We start from the raw sequence: 13,532 nt of genomic DNA, 5'->3' as shown, positions 1-13,532 counted from the left end.
GAGCCATCTTGGACATCATTTGCATTTCAGGACAGCTCCATCTTAGCCGTGCTCGCTGTCGCAGCGTTGTCTTCTTGATCGTAGCCTTCGTTCTTCTTGAGAATGACGAAGCCCTCGAGTACGTGAGTGTACGGGAACCACTCTTCTGTCGCCATCTCTGCTCGCTCTGTATTTGCGAGTCGAACAGGCGTCGTATGGGTCTGGAAACCAGTGATGGATTTCGGCTTGCCCGGCTGCCCGACAGTATCGACCGCCTGACCGACACGGACACTGACCGGCAAGACCTCGCCCTTTTCATCAAAAGTGATCAGGAAACGAGGGTACATCGCCGGCGCAAGCAGGAACAGAAGCCAGTGCGACTTGTCTAGGATGAATCCTTTCACGTCTGTGAAAGCGAGCAGAGTCGACAGCAAGCCGGCCATTGCTGCAGGCGACATCAGAGACCGATCAGTGTGGAAGGGTGCCAGCCCGATAGTGCCCTTGCCCATGTGTACCAGGCCCTACGATGTCTATATCAGCTAGCGCGGATGCAGTGGGGATCGCGACTCACTTGGGACACTCGGACCATGAACAGCGCCTCCGGATCTTTGGCATAGTAGCTCGCAAGCTGGCGCAAGAGCTGAGCGAGCCGTGCTTGATTGGTGCCTGCGCCGATGAGACCCATTGCAAAGATCGCATTCAATGCGACTTCCTGGTCGTTGTCGTGGGAATACTTTGAGAGTGTGTCCATAATCGACAGGCTCGGATTCGACGCGCTGATCAGTCCGAGGGCCAGGGGCACAGCTCGTCGTATCGCGGCATCGCCATAGTGCATCTGAAATGTGATTTGGTCAGCTGCATCCATTCGATAGACAAGTCACACACAAGATGGGAGAATTGCCGTAGACACATTTCAGCTCCCACATCCTCGCCTGTCGCAATGAGAGCGATGGCGAGAACGGCAAAGCCCTGATGGATCGCACTGTCCGAGTCTTCCTCGACATGGGGGGTGCAAGCTGTGAGCATGTCCTGGATCTTGAGGACATTGCCTGTGCCGGCAAATGCGCACATGTCGACGAGTACTTGCGCCTGCTTGCCTAGTGGCACTTCGATGGCTTTCAACGTCTCCAACGTTGCATCTGCATCATCTTGACGGCCAAGGTTGAGAAGCGCCAGGCCGAGACCCATGAAGCGAGCCCATTTGTCCGAAAGCTCCTTATCTTCGCGTTCCATCATTGTCTGCAGGATTGTGCCCGTGATGTCTCCGTTGCAAGTGCCCACGAACACGAAGCCGAGAGCAAGCGCGGTGACGGACGCGATCTCCATTGACAGCGACGTGTCGGCGATGGCAGGCAAGAGAAGCTCTAGGATATCCTCGCGCTGAGATCCGGCATAGGCAATACCGATGCCCATCGTAGCCATGATGCGTAGGGTCGGACTGCTACTTTCGATATGTTCAGACAGTAGAGCGAGCGCTGCGTCCATCTCGGTCCGAATGCCAGAGTGTATCAGGCCGTTGGCGAGGAGCGCGCCTGCTTTGATATACTCTTCCGACGAATAGGTGTACTTGTCGATCTGACTGAGACCCATGTCCGGATCCCAAAGCAGGCTCATGCCGAGCGAAGCAGCGGCTGAGAGCATGCCGTGGTCCTTGTTCTTGTAGATCCACGATTGCCCTTCTTCTGCTGCTGCCATCAATTTGTCATTGCCGAATCCTGCGTTGACAAAGGCGTTGACGAATGTGCCTGCAAGATTTTGCTTTGCAGAGTCGACTGCTGCAATCGTGCCTGGTCTAGTGTTTTCAAGGTGCGATTTGTAGATGTCTTCGAGGCTCTTCGGCTCGCTGACACTGAGCTCTTTACCGAAAAGTTTGAAATGCTCTGTCAGCTTTGCATTGTTCAGGATATCGATTAGATCTTGATCGTCAGTTTCTAGATTGATCTGTTGCCGAGCGAGGATGTATGCCATTTGTCGTTTCATGTTGCTATCAGAGACATGAGCTTCCGTGCGTTTCTGACGATGATCTACTTACGCGCTTTCTGGGCCGTTAAAGTCTGCTCGGATGGCGTCTCGATCGTTCAGTCTGATGGCGAGCGTCAAAGCTTCTGTCCATCGCCCTTGCTTTCGATAGATGTCGCGAGCGCTGCGAAGGAATTGGCGATCGTCGGGTGGTACGAGTAAATTGACGCAGGAGACCATGTAGAGGCAAACGCGTGCGTATGTGTTTTCGTCGACAAAGGGCACTATTTGCTCGATTGATTCGATTTCAAGCAGCAAGTCAACAGCATCTGCTTCGCCGTTGTGCGATAGGAAAAAGGGCACCAGCTTGAGCGCTAAATCTTCGAGCTCTTTTGTGTCCGTCGTTGTTGGTGGCTGCGTAGGTTCGATCGCATCTTTGGCTTGTGACTCCATCACCGCGCCACTCGCTGTCGGCGCGGCAGTATCCGTCGGGGCATCAAGAGTAGCTAAAGAGGCCCTCCTCCGGACTTCGTACTCTTCGCCAATCTCCGCTGCCAGATGCCGAACGTACTCGTTACCCCACGAGCCAGGATCTTCTTGGGATCCGCCTCGTAGTCGATATAGCAAGGTCTCGCGTTTGCCGTTGTCAGAATAGGTCATCGCCAGCACTGACAGTAGGTCAGCTAGCAGTGCGACGTCTGAGCCAGCCGCTTTTGGCTTGTGTGGTGGTGCAGAGGATGTCGATGGCGCCGGCTGGGAATTGGTGCCAAATGTGAAGTTGACTGCGCCTGCTGCTGCATCGCTGACGAAGGAGCTAATGCCTTGGATAGCCTGGCCGGCCAGAGTCTGCGAAGGCTCTGCAGGAGTGCCTTGTAGGGATTGTCCAGACCATTGGCTGTAGAGTGATTGCAGATCAGGATAGAGTGGTCGCAGATATTTGAGTGGCTTGGGTACGCTCGTCATGGAGGATGTCGACGTCTTGATGAGAGTTCGCATTGATTCGAGTGCCGGCCGATGCAGCTGAGCGTCATCCTCTTGCAGTCGCTCGACGAGCATCGTCAATTCTGATTTGAGCTGAGCGTCCTCCTCGCTCTGTCCGGCCACACGTCAGGAGCTGCACGACTTGTGAGTCACGATGTCAGGAAACGCACGAGCTCTTCTGCCTTGGCATCCTTGGCCCTGCCATCGGGCGCAAACCCGTTCGTCGGCCCATTGTCGATCGATTTTTTGTCCTTCTTGTCGTCCTTGGGCGCATCGTCTGATCTCACTGGATCGACGAGCGCTTCTTGTGCCTGTCTAGGCGGTGGCTCTACCATGTCTTGGCAGTCTAGCGTCTCCTCTCTCCGTCAATTCAACGCAGGCGAGGCGCTCGACCGCGTGTCGTCAGCGTGCGCGCGACGTCGAAAGACAGCACCGCACAAAGTCTCGCTTCGGGTGTATAGCGAGTGGACCGGGATGCAATGAGTCTACATGCAATGTCTATGATGAGAGACAGCTATGATGATACCCGAGTGGCCGTGAGGATGAGGTACGAAATCTAGAGGGAATGAGGAGTCATTTTGCGCATCGCCTGACGCACGCCGAGGTCGCCCAGGATCTCTTCGGAGCCACCAAGAACGGCGTCGAATTTGTATGTACGCATGTAGGCTTCTACTGAGCCAAGCATGCCGCCTTTGGTGATGCCGCGCCCGCCAGCAATCTGGACACACTGATCTGCGCATTCGGCGGCGATACGCGTCAGATAGCGCTTAAGCAAAGCAATTTGACCGGCCAGCAAGTCGGCTTGCTGGAAATAGTTGAGCTTGCACATCTGGAAGGTGATGTTCTCGAGCCAAGATTGGCCGGCTTCGATTTGCGAGAACATTGAGGCAAATTTGGCTCGGATGACAGGTTGGCCAATCAATGGCTTGCCAAAGACCTGTCGAAGGCAGGCCCAGCGGAATGTCTCGTCCACAACGGCTCTTGCGGCGCGAATGGCAGAGCAACACATCACCCAGCGCTCATGATTGAAGTTAGACAGGACGATCTTCAGGCCATCGCCCGCTTTGCCGAGAGTATTTTCGACGGGCACTTTGACGTTGTCGAAGGTGATGTAGGCAGTACCGGCCGCGGATGAATAAGCAGTCTTGATGATCTTGGTCTCGACACCCCCAAAGTCTCTTTCGATCAGGAGCATCGACAATTCGTTTTTGCCTGTCCGCACTGCAGTGGTGAAGTAGTCTGCAAAATTGCCGCCGGTGATCCACTTCTTTTGGCCAGAGACGATCCAGAAGCGACCATCTTCGGACTTGGTGGCAGTCGTCCGCAGGCCAGACACGTCAGAACCTGCTTCGGGCTCACTGACTGCGAGCGCGATGAACTTGTCGCCTGCCAGAACCGCGGGAACGATGCGCTTTTGCAGTTCCTTGCTGCCAAAATTGAGAGGCGGGAGTCCGATGACGCATCCACCCTGGAGGCCATCACCGTAGCCCTATGAATCACATATTAGCATGCAAAGCCAGCAGAAGCAAGGACCACTGACGCGTCCAACAACCCGTGCGACTTCTTGCGTGATGATCATTTCGTGAAAGTAGTCAAACTCTTCCCCTTTGACGCCGCCAGGGAGCGTGAGGCCGTGCAAGTGCTTGCCTGGTCCCATGCGCATGTGATTGATACGGTTCGCGCCCATCTTCTTGATGAGCTCAACGGTGGGTCGTTCGTTGCTGATCTCGTGCTCTGTGGCTTCTTCCCTGACTTCGTTATCGAAGAAATTGCGCATGGCCTTTTGCAGTGCACGGTGGGAATCGTTGAAGTAGGCGGATTGCATGCCTTTGACGAGCCACATAGGCTCTGCGTGTGGCACTGTAGAGATTGTTCCTACACAACATTGACGTCCGGTGAGCGCCGTCAAGTATGGACAGTCGAGGCGCTTACCTGGTGTCGGTAGGATTACCTGGGGCTTCTCGTTCTCAATCGTGCCGATGATCATTCTGGCGTACTTCGATGCCACCTCGCCGCGATGGAGGCCGAAGAAGACCTGCGTTGCATCTTTGCCGGCGATCTTCGGGTCGAGCAGGATCGATGCACCACCGGGGTGCATGTCGATCTATGCAAAAGTCAGCACAACACAGCGCAATCCGGGGTAGTGCTTACAAAGTCGCTCAGATCCTGCCAAAGGACGTCAGCCCAATTGTCATCATCATAGCTAGGAAAGCGTACATAGACCGCAGTGTCGACGATGATCCAAAGGTCGTCCTCCTTGGCGTGCTATGGCTCGTGTCAGTACAGTATAACGATGTTGTCAGGCACCGTGCTTACCTTTGCAACCTCGGCTCGGCTGAAGACCTTCTTGGAGCCTTGTACGAGATCAGGAACATAGGCGGCTGCACAGGTCATCTTGCTCTGCTCTGTTGATGTCGATCACAAGACTGACTGGCTCGTCTCGGCAATCGCGGCAGTGCGCGCCGTGAGGTCTACTCAAATTGACGCGTTTGATTGGTCGGCTGACCTGCTCAAGCGACATGCATTGCAGTGACGTCTTCTACATCTAAGAGCTGATACAGAGCCGCTGATTCTTGCTTGGCAACAACATTGACTCTCTCCTCCCATCGTATTCTGCTCACGATGAAAATTCCGCCGGAGCTGCTTAGCGTCAATGCGATCGCCATGCCTGCACATAGTCCCGTCACTTTTAGGTCGGCTTTGAAGCACAGCAGCGCGGCGAGCGGGACTGCACCGCCTAGCAAGCAAGTCATATTGAGGTAGGCGCCTAGATGAGGCAATGCTGCTCCCCTGAGAATTCCATTCGTGACACCAGTCAAGCAGTCCAGCGTGACAAAGACGGCAACGACAGGCAATGCTTCGGCGACGATGGCGACGACGACAGGATCGTCATCAAAGACCTTGCCCCACCAACTCTTGTTCGCTGCCAGTATGACGGCACTGATGAGGCCAATACAAGCAGACAGTGCAATGCTTGTCCGTGCTGAGAGCCTCGCAAGATCTGGTCTGTTGCAGCCTAGCAGATTGCCGACACGAACGGCAGCGGAGATGTTGACCGCCATTGCCGACTGATACAGCAATGAAGCGGTATTGAGACAAACGCTCATGGCTGCCAGATAGCTAGTGTCGCCTATAAGAGCTGACATGAGGATCAGACATTCCCAAGCATACCACTCCGAAATGAGCTGAGCTGTCGAAAAGAGACCAAGCCTGATGATCTGACCCAGGTTGGTGAACGCCTTGGTCGTGAAGCCTGCATGGCCATCGCGAGGCACGTATAAGTATGTGTATGTAGCCAGTAGAGCGAAAAGCAAGGTGCTGCTGATTAAGAAAGCAACGGGTCCGCCGAGGAAGCCCAGATTGACGGAGGCGGGTCCAAAGACCAGAAGGGCGGCAAGTCCGATGTTGAAGGGCACAACGCACGCAATCACAGTCGCAGGTGCTTTCATGACATTCATGCTCTGCAGATAGCGTCGCAGGGTCTCAAAGCCCACGAGCGGGATGAGGCCGAAGCATTGCACGCGTAGGTATCGGGCTGCAAGACGCGAGGTCTCCTCGCCTTGTCGCAGCAGTCGGAAAATGTGTTCGGCAGCCACAGACAAGAAGGTACATTGGACGACTGCCATGCAGAGCAGAAGGAAAGCCATCCGTTGAGCGTGCAGACTCGTTTCCTTTGGCTTTGCAGACCAGGAATGAGTGCACAGTGAATCTAGGGCACCACAGAAGCCGATCATGATGGACATTGCCAAGAAATTGAAGGTTGTGTTGCTGAGCGTGGCTGCAGCCAAGTATTTCGTCCCCAAGTGACCCAACATGAACAGATTGATGCTGTACAAGCTCCACTCGAGCAGCTGTGTGATGGCTATCGTGCGCGTGCTGCGCGCAATAATGACAGCTTCGCTCCATGCAATCGTTCTCGCATCTGTTCCCCTCGGCAGTAAGCCTTTGATGTGCGACGGGTCACTGTGAGTTTCCAGCGGATTCTTGACATCGTGCTCGTCCAACAGGCCGAGCCATTCTTCGGATTGCCTGCGCTCGTCACTGCGATCGAAGGAGTCCGCCGGACCAGGTTTGTCATCTGCATACTCTGCCATCAAGATGCCCCTCGCGATAGCATAGAGAGTTCCGGAGGTCCGATCGATTTGGGTGCCGGACGAGGGACGGGTGGAAGGACGATGATGAGCAAAAGTGAGTCATTCGCCGAACAGTGTGGACGATCGGCTTGATCGACGACAAAGTGGAGCAGTCGAGCGGAGCGCTCGATCTTCGCGAGAATCTGTGAGAGCCGGCAACACCGCAAAGTGCACCTCATGCAGAGCGAAGAGCCCCAGGATGGCGACAGGTTTGAGCCCCAGTTCATCCAGGGAGACGACGGGCAGACCTACGAGGTCCTCGACGAGTACGAGCTCGATCGAGATGCAATGGACGCGGACGAAGATGACGAAGCAGATGAACTGCCGGAAGACGGGCAACAGACAGACGAGCCTCCTCAAGAACTGCCTGAGGACACCGCGGTGCTCCACTTTGGCGGTCACGGTGCAGAGGCTTCAGTGTTTGCGCTTGCACGACATCCTACGCTCGAATTGGCCGTCTCTGGTGGCTCAGACGACATTGGGTTTGTCTTCAGGACAGACAACAGCGAACTTGTTACCGTTCTTGACAAGCACGATGATAGTATCATCGCTGCAAGCTGGAGCACAGACGGCGAGTTGCTCGCCACAGCCGGCATGGACGGAATAGTCAGAGTTTACAAAGCTACGTCTGCTGCTGCAGCAGAATCGCCGCCTACGTGGTCACCCTACAAGCGTCTAGAAGGTCCAGATGAGATCATGGTCAGCCAGAACAGAGCTTCTGCCTTGCCTGCGCTCACCAGCAGAGCAGTGGATTGCATGGAACCCCGAGCCCAAGCTCTCAAAGTTCTTAGCGGCGGGCAGCAACGATGGCTCAGTATGGTGCTGGCCAAGTGGGTTCGCAAGGCAACAGCGAGTCGTCTGCTGATGTCTGCGGCAGTATCGAACAAAGACGTATCGCCCTTTGTACTCTCATCTCACATCGCCCCGGTCACTTGTGGCTCATGGGCTCCAGACGGCAAGCGATTGGCAACCTCCTGTCAGGCTGCTCTGATACCCAGGATTGCAGGGAGACGGCTGCTCACGGGTGACGGTGAATCGGCACTATGCTTGTGGAACCCATCAGTACCGACACCGGTCCTCAAGCTCACGGGTGTAGACGTGCGGTTCCTCCTGGAGGGCGGCATTTCTGCGCTCTGCTTGAATTCTGCCGGCACATTGGCCCTCGTCGGCGGCGTCGATGGTGGTCTCAAGATTGTCAACCTGACTTCAGGGACTCTGATTGCCACACTGCAAGAAGCAGAGTCTGCGAAGGCGCCGCCGGCCAGTACTGCCCCAGCGGATGCTGCGATGGAGACCGAAGAACTCAAAGGGTACAGCATAGAGTGCGTCGGATACCTAGACGGTTATGGCTCGGGAGGCGCAGGAGGTCTGTGGTACTCTGCCGGCAGTGATGGGTACCTGCGCGTCTGGGAAGCTTCGACCGGTGCTTTACGGTGGCGAGGCGATCACAAGGTGTGCAAACTGCGATCAACCTGGGTCATGCTGACTGCTGCGGCAGCCTGCAATATCAACCGTAGCACATCACGCTGGCACGCCCTACCTCACAACAGGATCAACCTCGGCGAGTCTGAAAACCTGGGACGTCCGGACGGGTCAGCTGGTCAACGAATCCACAGGGCATACGGATGTCATTCATGTCTGCGTCGCTCTGCCTCACGGACGCATTCTCAGCGGGGGTGACGATGGCATTGTCCGGATCCATCAGCTCTCGCAGTAGACCCCGAACCGGCCGCCCATGTTGTTGTAGGCTCCTGCAGCGATGTTACAACAAGCATATCCTGCGTCCGGATCAAGCAGTCGGCTTGCCTAGCCACCGCTCGCCAAATCTAGCTCTGCATCGTCAGCAAGACCCACTCGTCAAGGCTGCCGACTGACTGCTTCAGGTCTTCTCGCGTGACTACGCCGAGCACGAATTTGCGCTCTGCAGGGATGATGCTGAGCGTCTTGATGTAGCGCGGGCGTCACGAGGCTCACCGATATCTGTGACGATGGCAAACGCGTGTACTACGAAGAATGCCTCCAGTTCTTCGAGCTCGGTCGAGGGCGTAATGACTGCAAGTAAGATTCAGCTTGTAACGCAATGTTGGCTTCCGCAGACGGACGAGTGTAATCGCGTGTGCGCTGGAAGCGAGACATGTGGTCCTTGACGAGTCCATTCGACGTATCACGCAAGGCGGCGACATCCAGAAAGCCGAGCAACGAGCGGCTCGGCGTGATGACAGGCAGGATGTTGAAGTCGCGCATCATAGCAGCTGCTGCCTTGATCAGCAGGTGACATACATGAGCAGATGTCGTGGGTACATTGTAGGGCATCTTGCACCGGCTCGTCCGGCTTGAGACAGAATGCCGGCGAGAGCTGAAGGTCATCGATGGTAGCGCCTCTCCAGTCATGCAGCTGAGCTGTCGGAGCAGTGAGCGGCATGCCGCCTGGCTGGAGGATCCTGTGCTGCGCTGGGACGCGCCCAGAATCGTTCGTCTTCACTCATTTCTGACACCTTTTTGTAGCCCTCGTGCTGGGTCAATGGCCAGTCCTACAGCTTGAAGACTCTATCAGCGTGTCTAGAACGACACAGTGCGACTAGCTGGAGTGGCCTGACGAGTTGTATTGATACTCGAACGATGGCAATTCTCCTTACCAGTCTCACGACAGCTTCAATCCGGTACACGGGTCAAGACATGTAGGGCATGCATAGCGTCTCACGATGCAAGTCAATGCACATCTACCAGCCCCACTGATGGTCGCTGTCGTCGCTGAGCTCGCTGATCTGGCTCAAGAGCTCAGGCCGATCTGTCGCGGTGGCTGATTTGCCCTCCTCTTCCTCCTCTTCCTCTTCTGTGAGCAGATCGAGCGGCCGGTGCTGCTTCTCATGTCGGCTTGTCTCGTCAACATTTACGCGAGAGGAACCGTCCGTTTCACCAATCGCATCCGCCAAGGTTTTCTCGAGATCGTTCATCAGCGAGACCGTCGCTCTCTTTGATGCCTTGAACCTGCATAAGTTTTCTCAGTCCAGGCTGCGCGAATAAGTATGTGATAACGAAGACGTACGTTTCGCTGTGCGACACCTCATTAAGTTTCTTGCTCAGACCGGCGCTCCAGTGTGAGGCTGCCGCGCCTAGCATATCAAACGTCGAACGGCGGCGCGCATGCTTCTCCGCCCTTCTCATTTCTATGCTGCTGGATGTTTCCCCTTGGACTGACGTGAAGGACGGATGCGTGGCGCTGGTGGGCGTTGCGAGTGCTTCGTCCGACAGAGCGATACTTCGCCGGCGCGTCATGACAGGCGATGTTGGCGTCGACTCGATAGCTGGATCATGCTTGACAGGCGATGCGAGGTCTGGGTCTGTCAAGTTGGTGGCGTGACTGTCGCTTGTACCCAGCGAAGCACACGACGAGTTCGTTGACGTAATGGACGAGTAGCTCTCACGTCGGGTGTCTCCTTCAGAAAGTGAGCGATTCAGATTGGGTTGTTCGATCTCTTCGTCTGGCGTGGCGAGCGTCTCGAGTGCGGCACCGATATGTCCGATCGACTTTGCTATCCAATTGCGCGCCGATTCGACCCCGTGCGATTTGCCAGGATCGTCCTCCTGTCTAGGCCGCGTGGTAGAGCCGACTCGTGGTGTAGGCAGAGCGAGAGGCGCAGCAGTGAAGAGACCGCTGGCTAGACGAGGCGAAGGTGCAGGCGCGGGCGCTGCTGTTCCAGGATTGCCGGAGCTAGATGTCCGCATGGTGACAAGTTCCCTTGCTACGGTCATCTCCCAATTGATCTTGAGCGACCGGAGCTCATCTTGCTCCCTTTGGAGTTCCTGCTTGAGGTCAAGTACACGCCGCTCTCTCGCGGCAATCTGATCAAGTAAATCCTTGTGGCTCTCCATGATCGTCTTGGGCCCTGCAGCTAGACCGACTTTGCGGACACTGTGACCTGAGACGGATGCTGGCGAAGCAATGAGCGAGGGTACGGGTGAGCAGGTAGACGACGAGAGTGGCGAGGGCGAGGGCGAGCGCGTGCGGTGTCTTGTGTCAATGGATAAGGTAGGCGTCGGCGAAAGATGTTCGAACGCGCCGAGCTCAAGTACCGGAGAGTGAGCAGGAGTGCTGTTGGGCGAAGGCTGGCTCAGCTCCAAGTCAAACGGCGAGTCATCGTCGGCTTCGGTCTGGGCTGTGTGATAGCGTGTAGGCGCGGGCCGGCGCAAATCTCTCATTGTGTTGGCACTAGACTGCCTGCTCCTTGTGGCATTGATGGATGACTGTCGACTGCGCGCCACGAGAGGTGACTCTGCTGTTGTATGCGGTGCGATGGGCTGCTTAAGGTAGCCGCTGTCGGGCGGTGTATCGATCGAATAGTACATCGACGCTCGGCGGTTGGATGCCGGCGTGCTCGTCTCCAGACTGTGACGTGCTTGACCATCCTGATAGGCAGAGAACCGGCGAGCATGATGCTTCTGCGACTGAGCGCTCAATGAGGCAGGCGAATGCAAGGCTGCGTCCAGCGAGGGACGTGATTGGCATGCACCGGCGGACACAGGCCCGGTCGAAGTCGGTGAAGAAGTGCGATAGCCAATCTGAGAGAGCGATATCCTCCTTGAATGTGGTACGGCAGCACGGCGTGACACGGGAGGGCCCGAGCGTTGATCTTGCCAAGCCGGAGTCGCTGGCAGCGATTTGTCGAGCGAGGCCATCTTGCAAGCTGGTCGTGCGTCGCTGCACGAGTGATCTGCAGATGCTCTGCCGCCCTGAGCAGTCGATCGGCGTGTCACTGCCTTTGTCGACCGGGGCGTGAGGTGACCGGATAGCGCGCTTCGAGATGTCAAAAACAACGGAAAACGAGTTCGATCGCGTTTGTCGCGTCGTCGTGCACGCCCAGCCTGCGACCTGTGCCTCGTGCCTGACGGTGACTGATAGCGACTGAAGCGAAGCGATCACGACTCGTGCTTAAGCGGGAGACACAGGCTGTCCTGCAACACCGCTTTGGCGCCCAGCTGAAACTTGTCGACGAATGCCTGTCGCACGATGAGGGGTCTCAGAGATCTATCACCGGATTCGACGTTGCTCGGTTCCCTACGGATCTTGACATCGTCCAGCGGCAAAACGGCCGTCTCTCAAGACCCAGACGCGGCAGATCACACAGACGAAAGGTGCGGGATATGCACAGAATCGCTACCTGACGCTGATGACGAGCAGCATGCGACGCACTCGTCTGCCAACGCTCAGGGAGGTCCTGTCGAGACAGACCAAGGCGCCAGTTGACCTGTACTGCTTCTACATCTATCTCCAAGTCAGCATGACCCTGTATCTCGGCCTCGACAGGGCTGACAATCAGGACAGAGGGAGAACAATGTCGATGTGCTTGATTTCTGGCTCGACGTGCAACAGCACGAGTCGCTCTTCCGTACATATCTCAAGGACTTGGCCCGTCAGACTGTCACCTCGCCTCGTATGACAAGCGAGACGCAGCACCGTGACTCAAGCGCTCAGGACCCTGCGCCAACCTCACCCCGTCTCGCCGAGCTTTCGCCCGATCAGTCCAGTAGGATAAGACAAGCGCTGCAACGAGACTGGCCAGCTTACCTGCGCTACGCTCAACAGAATGGCAGGTATGTCTTTAACTGTGACTCTCAGCGGACAATGCCTGATACAGGCCAGTTGCTACGAATCCCTGCTTGGACCGCTTTATCAGGGCAATCCCGAGAAGGACGCACACACCAAGGAACAAGCGCTGGCAGGTCTAGGCATAGGTCATGCACCTCAACCGGCATCAGGCCTTTACGTCGAGGCATTGCGAGAAGGATATGCAGGCTCGACGCCTGCCATTCGTGTCGAGAGCGACGACCAAACTGCTCGAGACGTAACACTAGCGCGTCAACCATCACAGCTTACATCGCAATCAGCTACAACGATGGGTCGCCAGGCAAGCCGCTCTTCCGTCATGTCACAGACGCTGCGAGCGCTCTATCCCGACGAAGCCAACGCAACCAATGAGCCTATCCACAACCACTCTGAGCGCCTTCAGCGCAGTCCGAGTCGGGCCGCATCCCGCTTCAGTGCATTCAGTACGGCTTCGTCACGTCTTATGCGGTCCGGATCGATTTGCAAATCAAAGACGCCGGTTCAGCCAAAAATCTATCGCAATGCCGCTCTCACTCGTGAAGATATCATCGTGTCAGCCGAACGCATCTACGCCCGCTACCTCTTGCGAGGCGCGGAGCGTGAGATCTATCTACCCGAGTATCTCAAAGTCGCCGCTCTGCCATCGGTTGACCCGGACGATGGCGACTCGGACGCGGGTGGCCGTCTTCCCGACTTGTTCCACAAGCAAAAGGCATGAGGAAACCGTTGCGCCGACTGCCTGTGCTGACAAAGCCCGGCCTGCAGACGTTCGCGTACGCACAGCTCGAGCAGGAAAGCTTTCCACGCTTCTTGCGTAGCAAAGCGTTTGGCAATCTGACGCCACTCTCAGCCTTGGTTCGCCTGCTTTTTGGCCT

The 13,532-nt window shown here is 56.2% G+C and overlaps 7 protein-coding genes across 7 annotated transcripts; 2 read left to right on the top strand and 5 right to left on the bottom strand.

Moving 5' to 3' along the window:
• On the bottom strand, positions 1-3,308 carry L969DRAFT_89035 (uncharacterized protein). The gene is made up of 5 exons (XM_014711652.1): positions 3,090-3,308; positions 2,012-3,030; positions 865-1,963; positions 551-814; positions 1-500 (listed from the first exon to the last, which is right to left on the bottom strand). The coding sequence occupies exons 1-5, from the start codon at positions 3,252-3,254 to the stop codon at positions 27-29; spliced, it is 3,021 nt and encodes a 1,006-aa protein (XP_014567138.1). The 5' UTR covers positions 3,255-3,308; the 3' UTR covers positions 1-26.
• A 43-nt stretch (positions 3,309-3,351) lies between these two features.
• L969DRAFT_64385 (uncharacterized protein) lies at positions 3,352-5,365 on the bottom strand. The gene is made up of 6 exons (XM_014711651.1): positions 5,236-5,365; positions 5,137-5,184; positions 5,071-5,085; positions 4,852-5,023; positions 4,460-4,794; positions 3,352-4,408 (listed from the first exon to the last, which is right to left on the bottom strand). Exons 1-6 carry the CDS (start codon positions 5,311-5,313, stop codon positions 3,476-3,478), a joined length of 1,581 nt encoding a protein of 526 aa, XP_014567137.1. The 5' UTR covers positions 5,314-5,365; the 3' UTR covers positions 3,352-3,475.
• A 64-nt stretch (positions 5,366-5,429) lies between these two features.
• Positions 5,430-7,013, bottom strand: L969DRAFT_50996 (uncharacterized protein; the record flags this gene model as incomplete). Its single annotated transcript, XM_014711650.1, has 1 exon — positions 5,430-7,013. The coding sequence occupies one exon, from the start codon at positions 7,011-7,013 to the stop codon at positions 5,430-5,432; it is 1,584 nt and encodes a 527-aa protein (XP_014567136.1).
• Positions 7,014-7,121: 108 nt separating this feature from the next.
• On the top strand, positions 7,122-8,913 carry L969DRAFT_548154 (uncharacterized protein). The gene is made up of 5 exons (XM_014711649.1): positions 7,122-7,751; positions 7,801-7,882; positions 7,930-8,007; positions 8,059-8,504; positions 8,551-8,913. Exons 1-5 carry the CDS (start codon positions 7,230-7,232, stop codon positions 8,767-8,769), a joined length of 1,347 nt encoding a protein of 448 aa, XP_014567135.1. The 5' UTR covers positions 7,122-7,229; the 3' UTR covers positions 8,770-8,913.
• On the bottom strand, positions 8,409-9,499 carry L969DRAFT_89031 (uncharacterized protein). Its single transcript, XM_014711648.1, has 6 exons — positions 9,354-9,499; positions 9,155-9,304; positions 9,027-9,104; positions 8,928-8,973; positions 8,551-8,878; positions 8,409-8,504 (listed from the first exon to the last, which is right to left on the bottom strand). Exons 1-5 carry the CDS (start codon positions 9,472-9,474, stop codon positions 8,842-8,844), a joined length of 432 nt encoding a protein of 143 aa, XP_014567134.1. The 5' UTR covers positions 9,475-9,499; the 3' UTR covers positions 8,409-8,504; positions 8,551-8,841.
• Positions 9,500-9,564: 65 nt separating this feature from the next.
• L969DRAFT_25047 (uncharacterized protein) lies at positions 9,565-11,841 on the bottom strand. The gene is made up of 2 exons (XM_014711304.1): positions 10,099-11,841; positions 9,565-10,040 (listed from the first exon to the last, which is right to left on the bottom strand). Exons 1-2 carry the CDS (start codon positions 11,727-11,729, stop codon positions 9,773-9,775), a joined length of 1,899 nt encoding a protein of 632 aa, XP_014566790.1. The 5' UTR covers positions 11,730-11,841; the 3' UTR covers positions 9,565-9,772.
• Positions 11,842-12,060: 219 nt separating this feature from the next.
• Positions 12,061-13,375, top strand: L969DRAFT_18592 (uncharacterized protein; the record flags this gene model as incomplete). Its single annotated transcript, XM_014711292.1, has 4 exons — positions 12,061-12,185; positions 12,232-12,325; positions 12,376-12,644; positions 12,694-13,375. 4 exons carry the CDS (start codon positions 12,061-12,063, stop codon positions 13,373-13,375), a joined length of 1,170 nt encoding a protein of 389 aa, XP_014566778.1.
• Between the last annotated feature and the right edge of the window lie 157 nt (positions 13,376-13,532).

Source organism: Mixia osmundae (assembly GCF_000708205.1).
Source record: "Mixia osmundae IAM 14324 unplaced genomic scaffold scaffold_7, whole genome shotgun sequence".
Classification (NCBI taxonomy): Eukaryota; Fungi; Basidiomycota; class Mixiomycetes; order Mixiales; family Mixiaceae; genus Mixia; species Mixia osmundae.
This window is presented reverse-complemented; position numbering and strand designations above follow the sequence as displayed.

Coding starts and splice junctions, on each gene's coding strand:
- L969DRAFT_89031 (XM_014711648.1), bottom strand. CDS start 9,474: ATGCCGCTCACTGCTCCGACAGCTCAGCTGCATGACTGGAGAGGCGCT. Junction 9,105..9,154: donor GCGCACACGCGATTACACTC/GTCCGTCTGCGG, acceptor TCTTACTTGCAG/TCATTACGCCCTCGACCGAG. Junction 8,879..8,927: donor ACGCGAGAAGACCTGAAGCA/GTCAGTCGGCAG, acceptor ATGCAGAGCTAG/ATTTGGCGAGCGGTGGCTAG.
- L969DRAFT_548154 (XM_014711649.1), top strand. CDS start 7,230: ATGCAGAGCGAAGAGCCCCAGGATGGCGACAGGTTTGAGCCCCAGTTC. Junction 7,752..7,800: donor AAGGTCCAGATGAGATCATG/GTCAGCCAGAAC, acceptor CCAGCAGAGCAG/TGGATTGCATGGAACCCCGA. Junction 8,505..8,550: donor GGTGGCGAGGCGATCACAAG/GTGTGCAAACTG, acceptor CTGCTGCGGCAG/CCTGCAATATCAACCGTAGC.
- L969DRAFT_25047 (XM_014711304.1), bottom strand. CDS start 11,729: ATGGCCTCGCTCGACAAATCGCTGCCAGCGACTCCGGCTTGGCAAGAT. Junction 10,041..10,098: donor GAGGTGTCGCACAGCGAAAC/GTACGTCTTCGT, acceptor AAACTTATGCAG/GTTCAAGGCATCAAAGAGAG.
- L969DRAFT_64385 (XM_014711651.1), bottom strand. CDS start 5,313: ATGACCTGTGCAGCCGCCTATGTTCCTGATCTCGTACAAGGCTCCAAG. Junction 5,185..5,235: donor GCCGAGCCGAGGTTGCAAAG/GTAAGCACGGTG, acceptor CACGAGCCATAG/CACGCCAAGGAGGACGACCT. Junction 4,795..4,851: donor GGTAATCCTACCGACACCAG/GTAAGCGCCTCG, acceptor AATGTTGTGTAG/GAACAATCTCTACAGTGCCA.
- L969DRAFT_89035 (XM_014711652.1), bottom strand. CDS start 3,254: ATGGTAGAGCCACCGCCTAGACAGGCACAAGAAGCGCTCGTCGATCCA. Junction 1,964..2,011: donor TTTAACGGCCCAGAAAGCGC/GTAAGTAGATCA, acceptor TGTCTCTGATAG/CAACATGAAACGACAAATGG. Junction 501..550: donor TCATGGTCCGAGTGTCCCAA/GTGAGTCGCGAT, acceptor TAGACATCGTAG/GGCCTGGTACACATGGGCAA.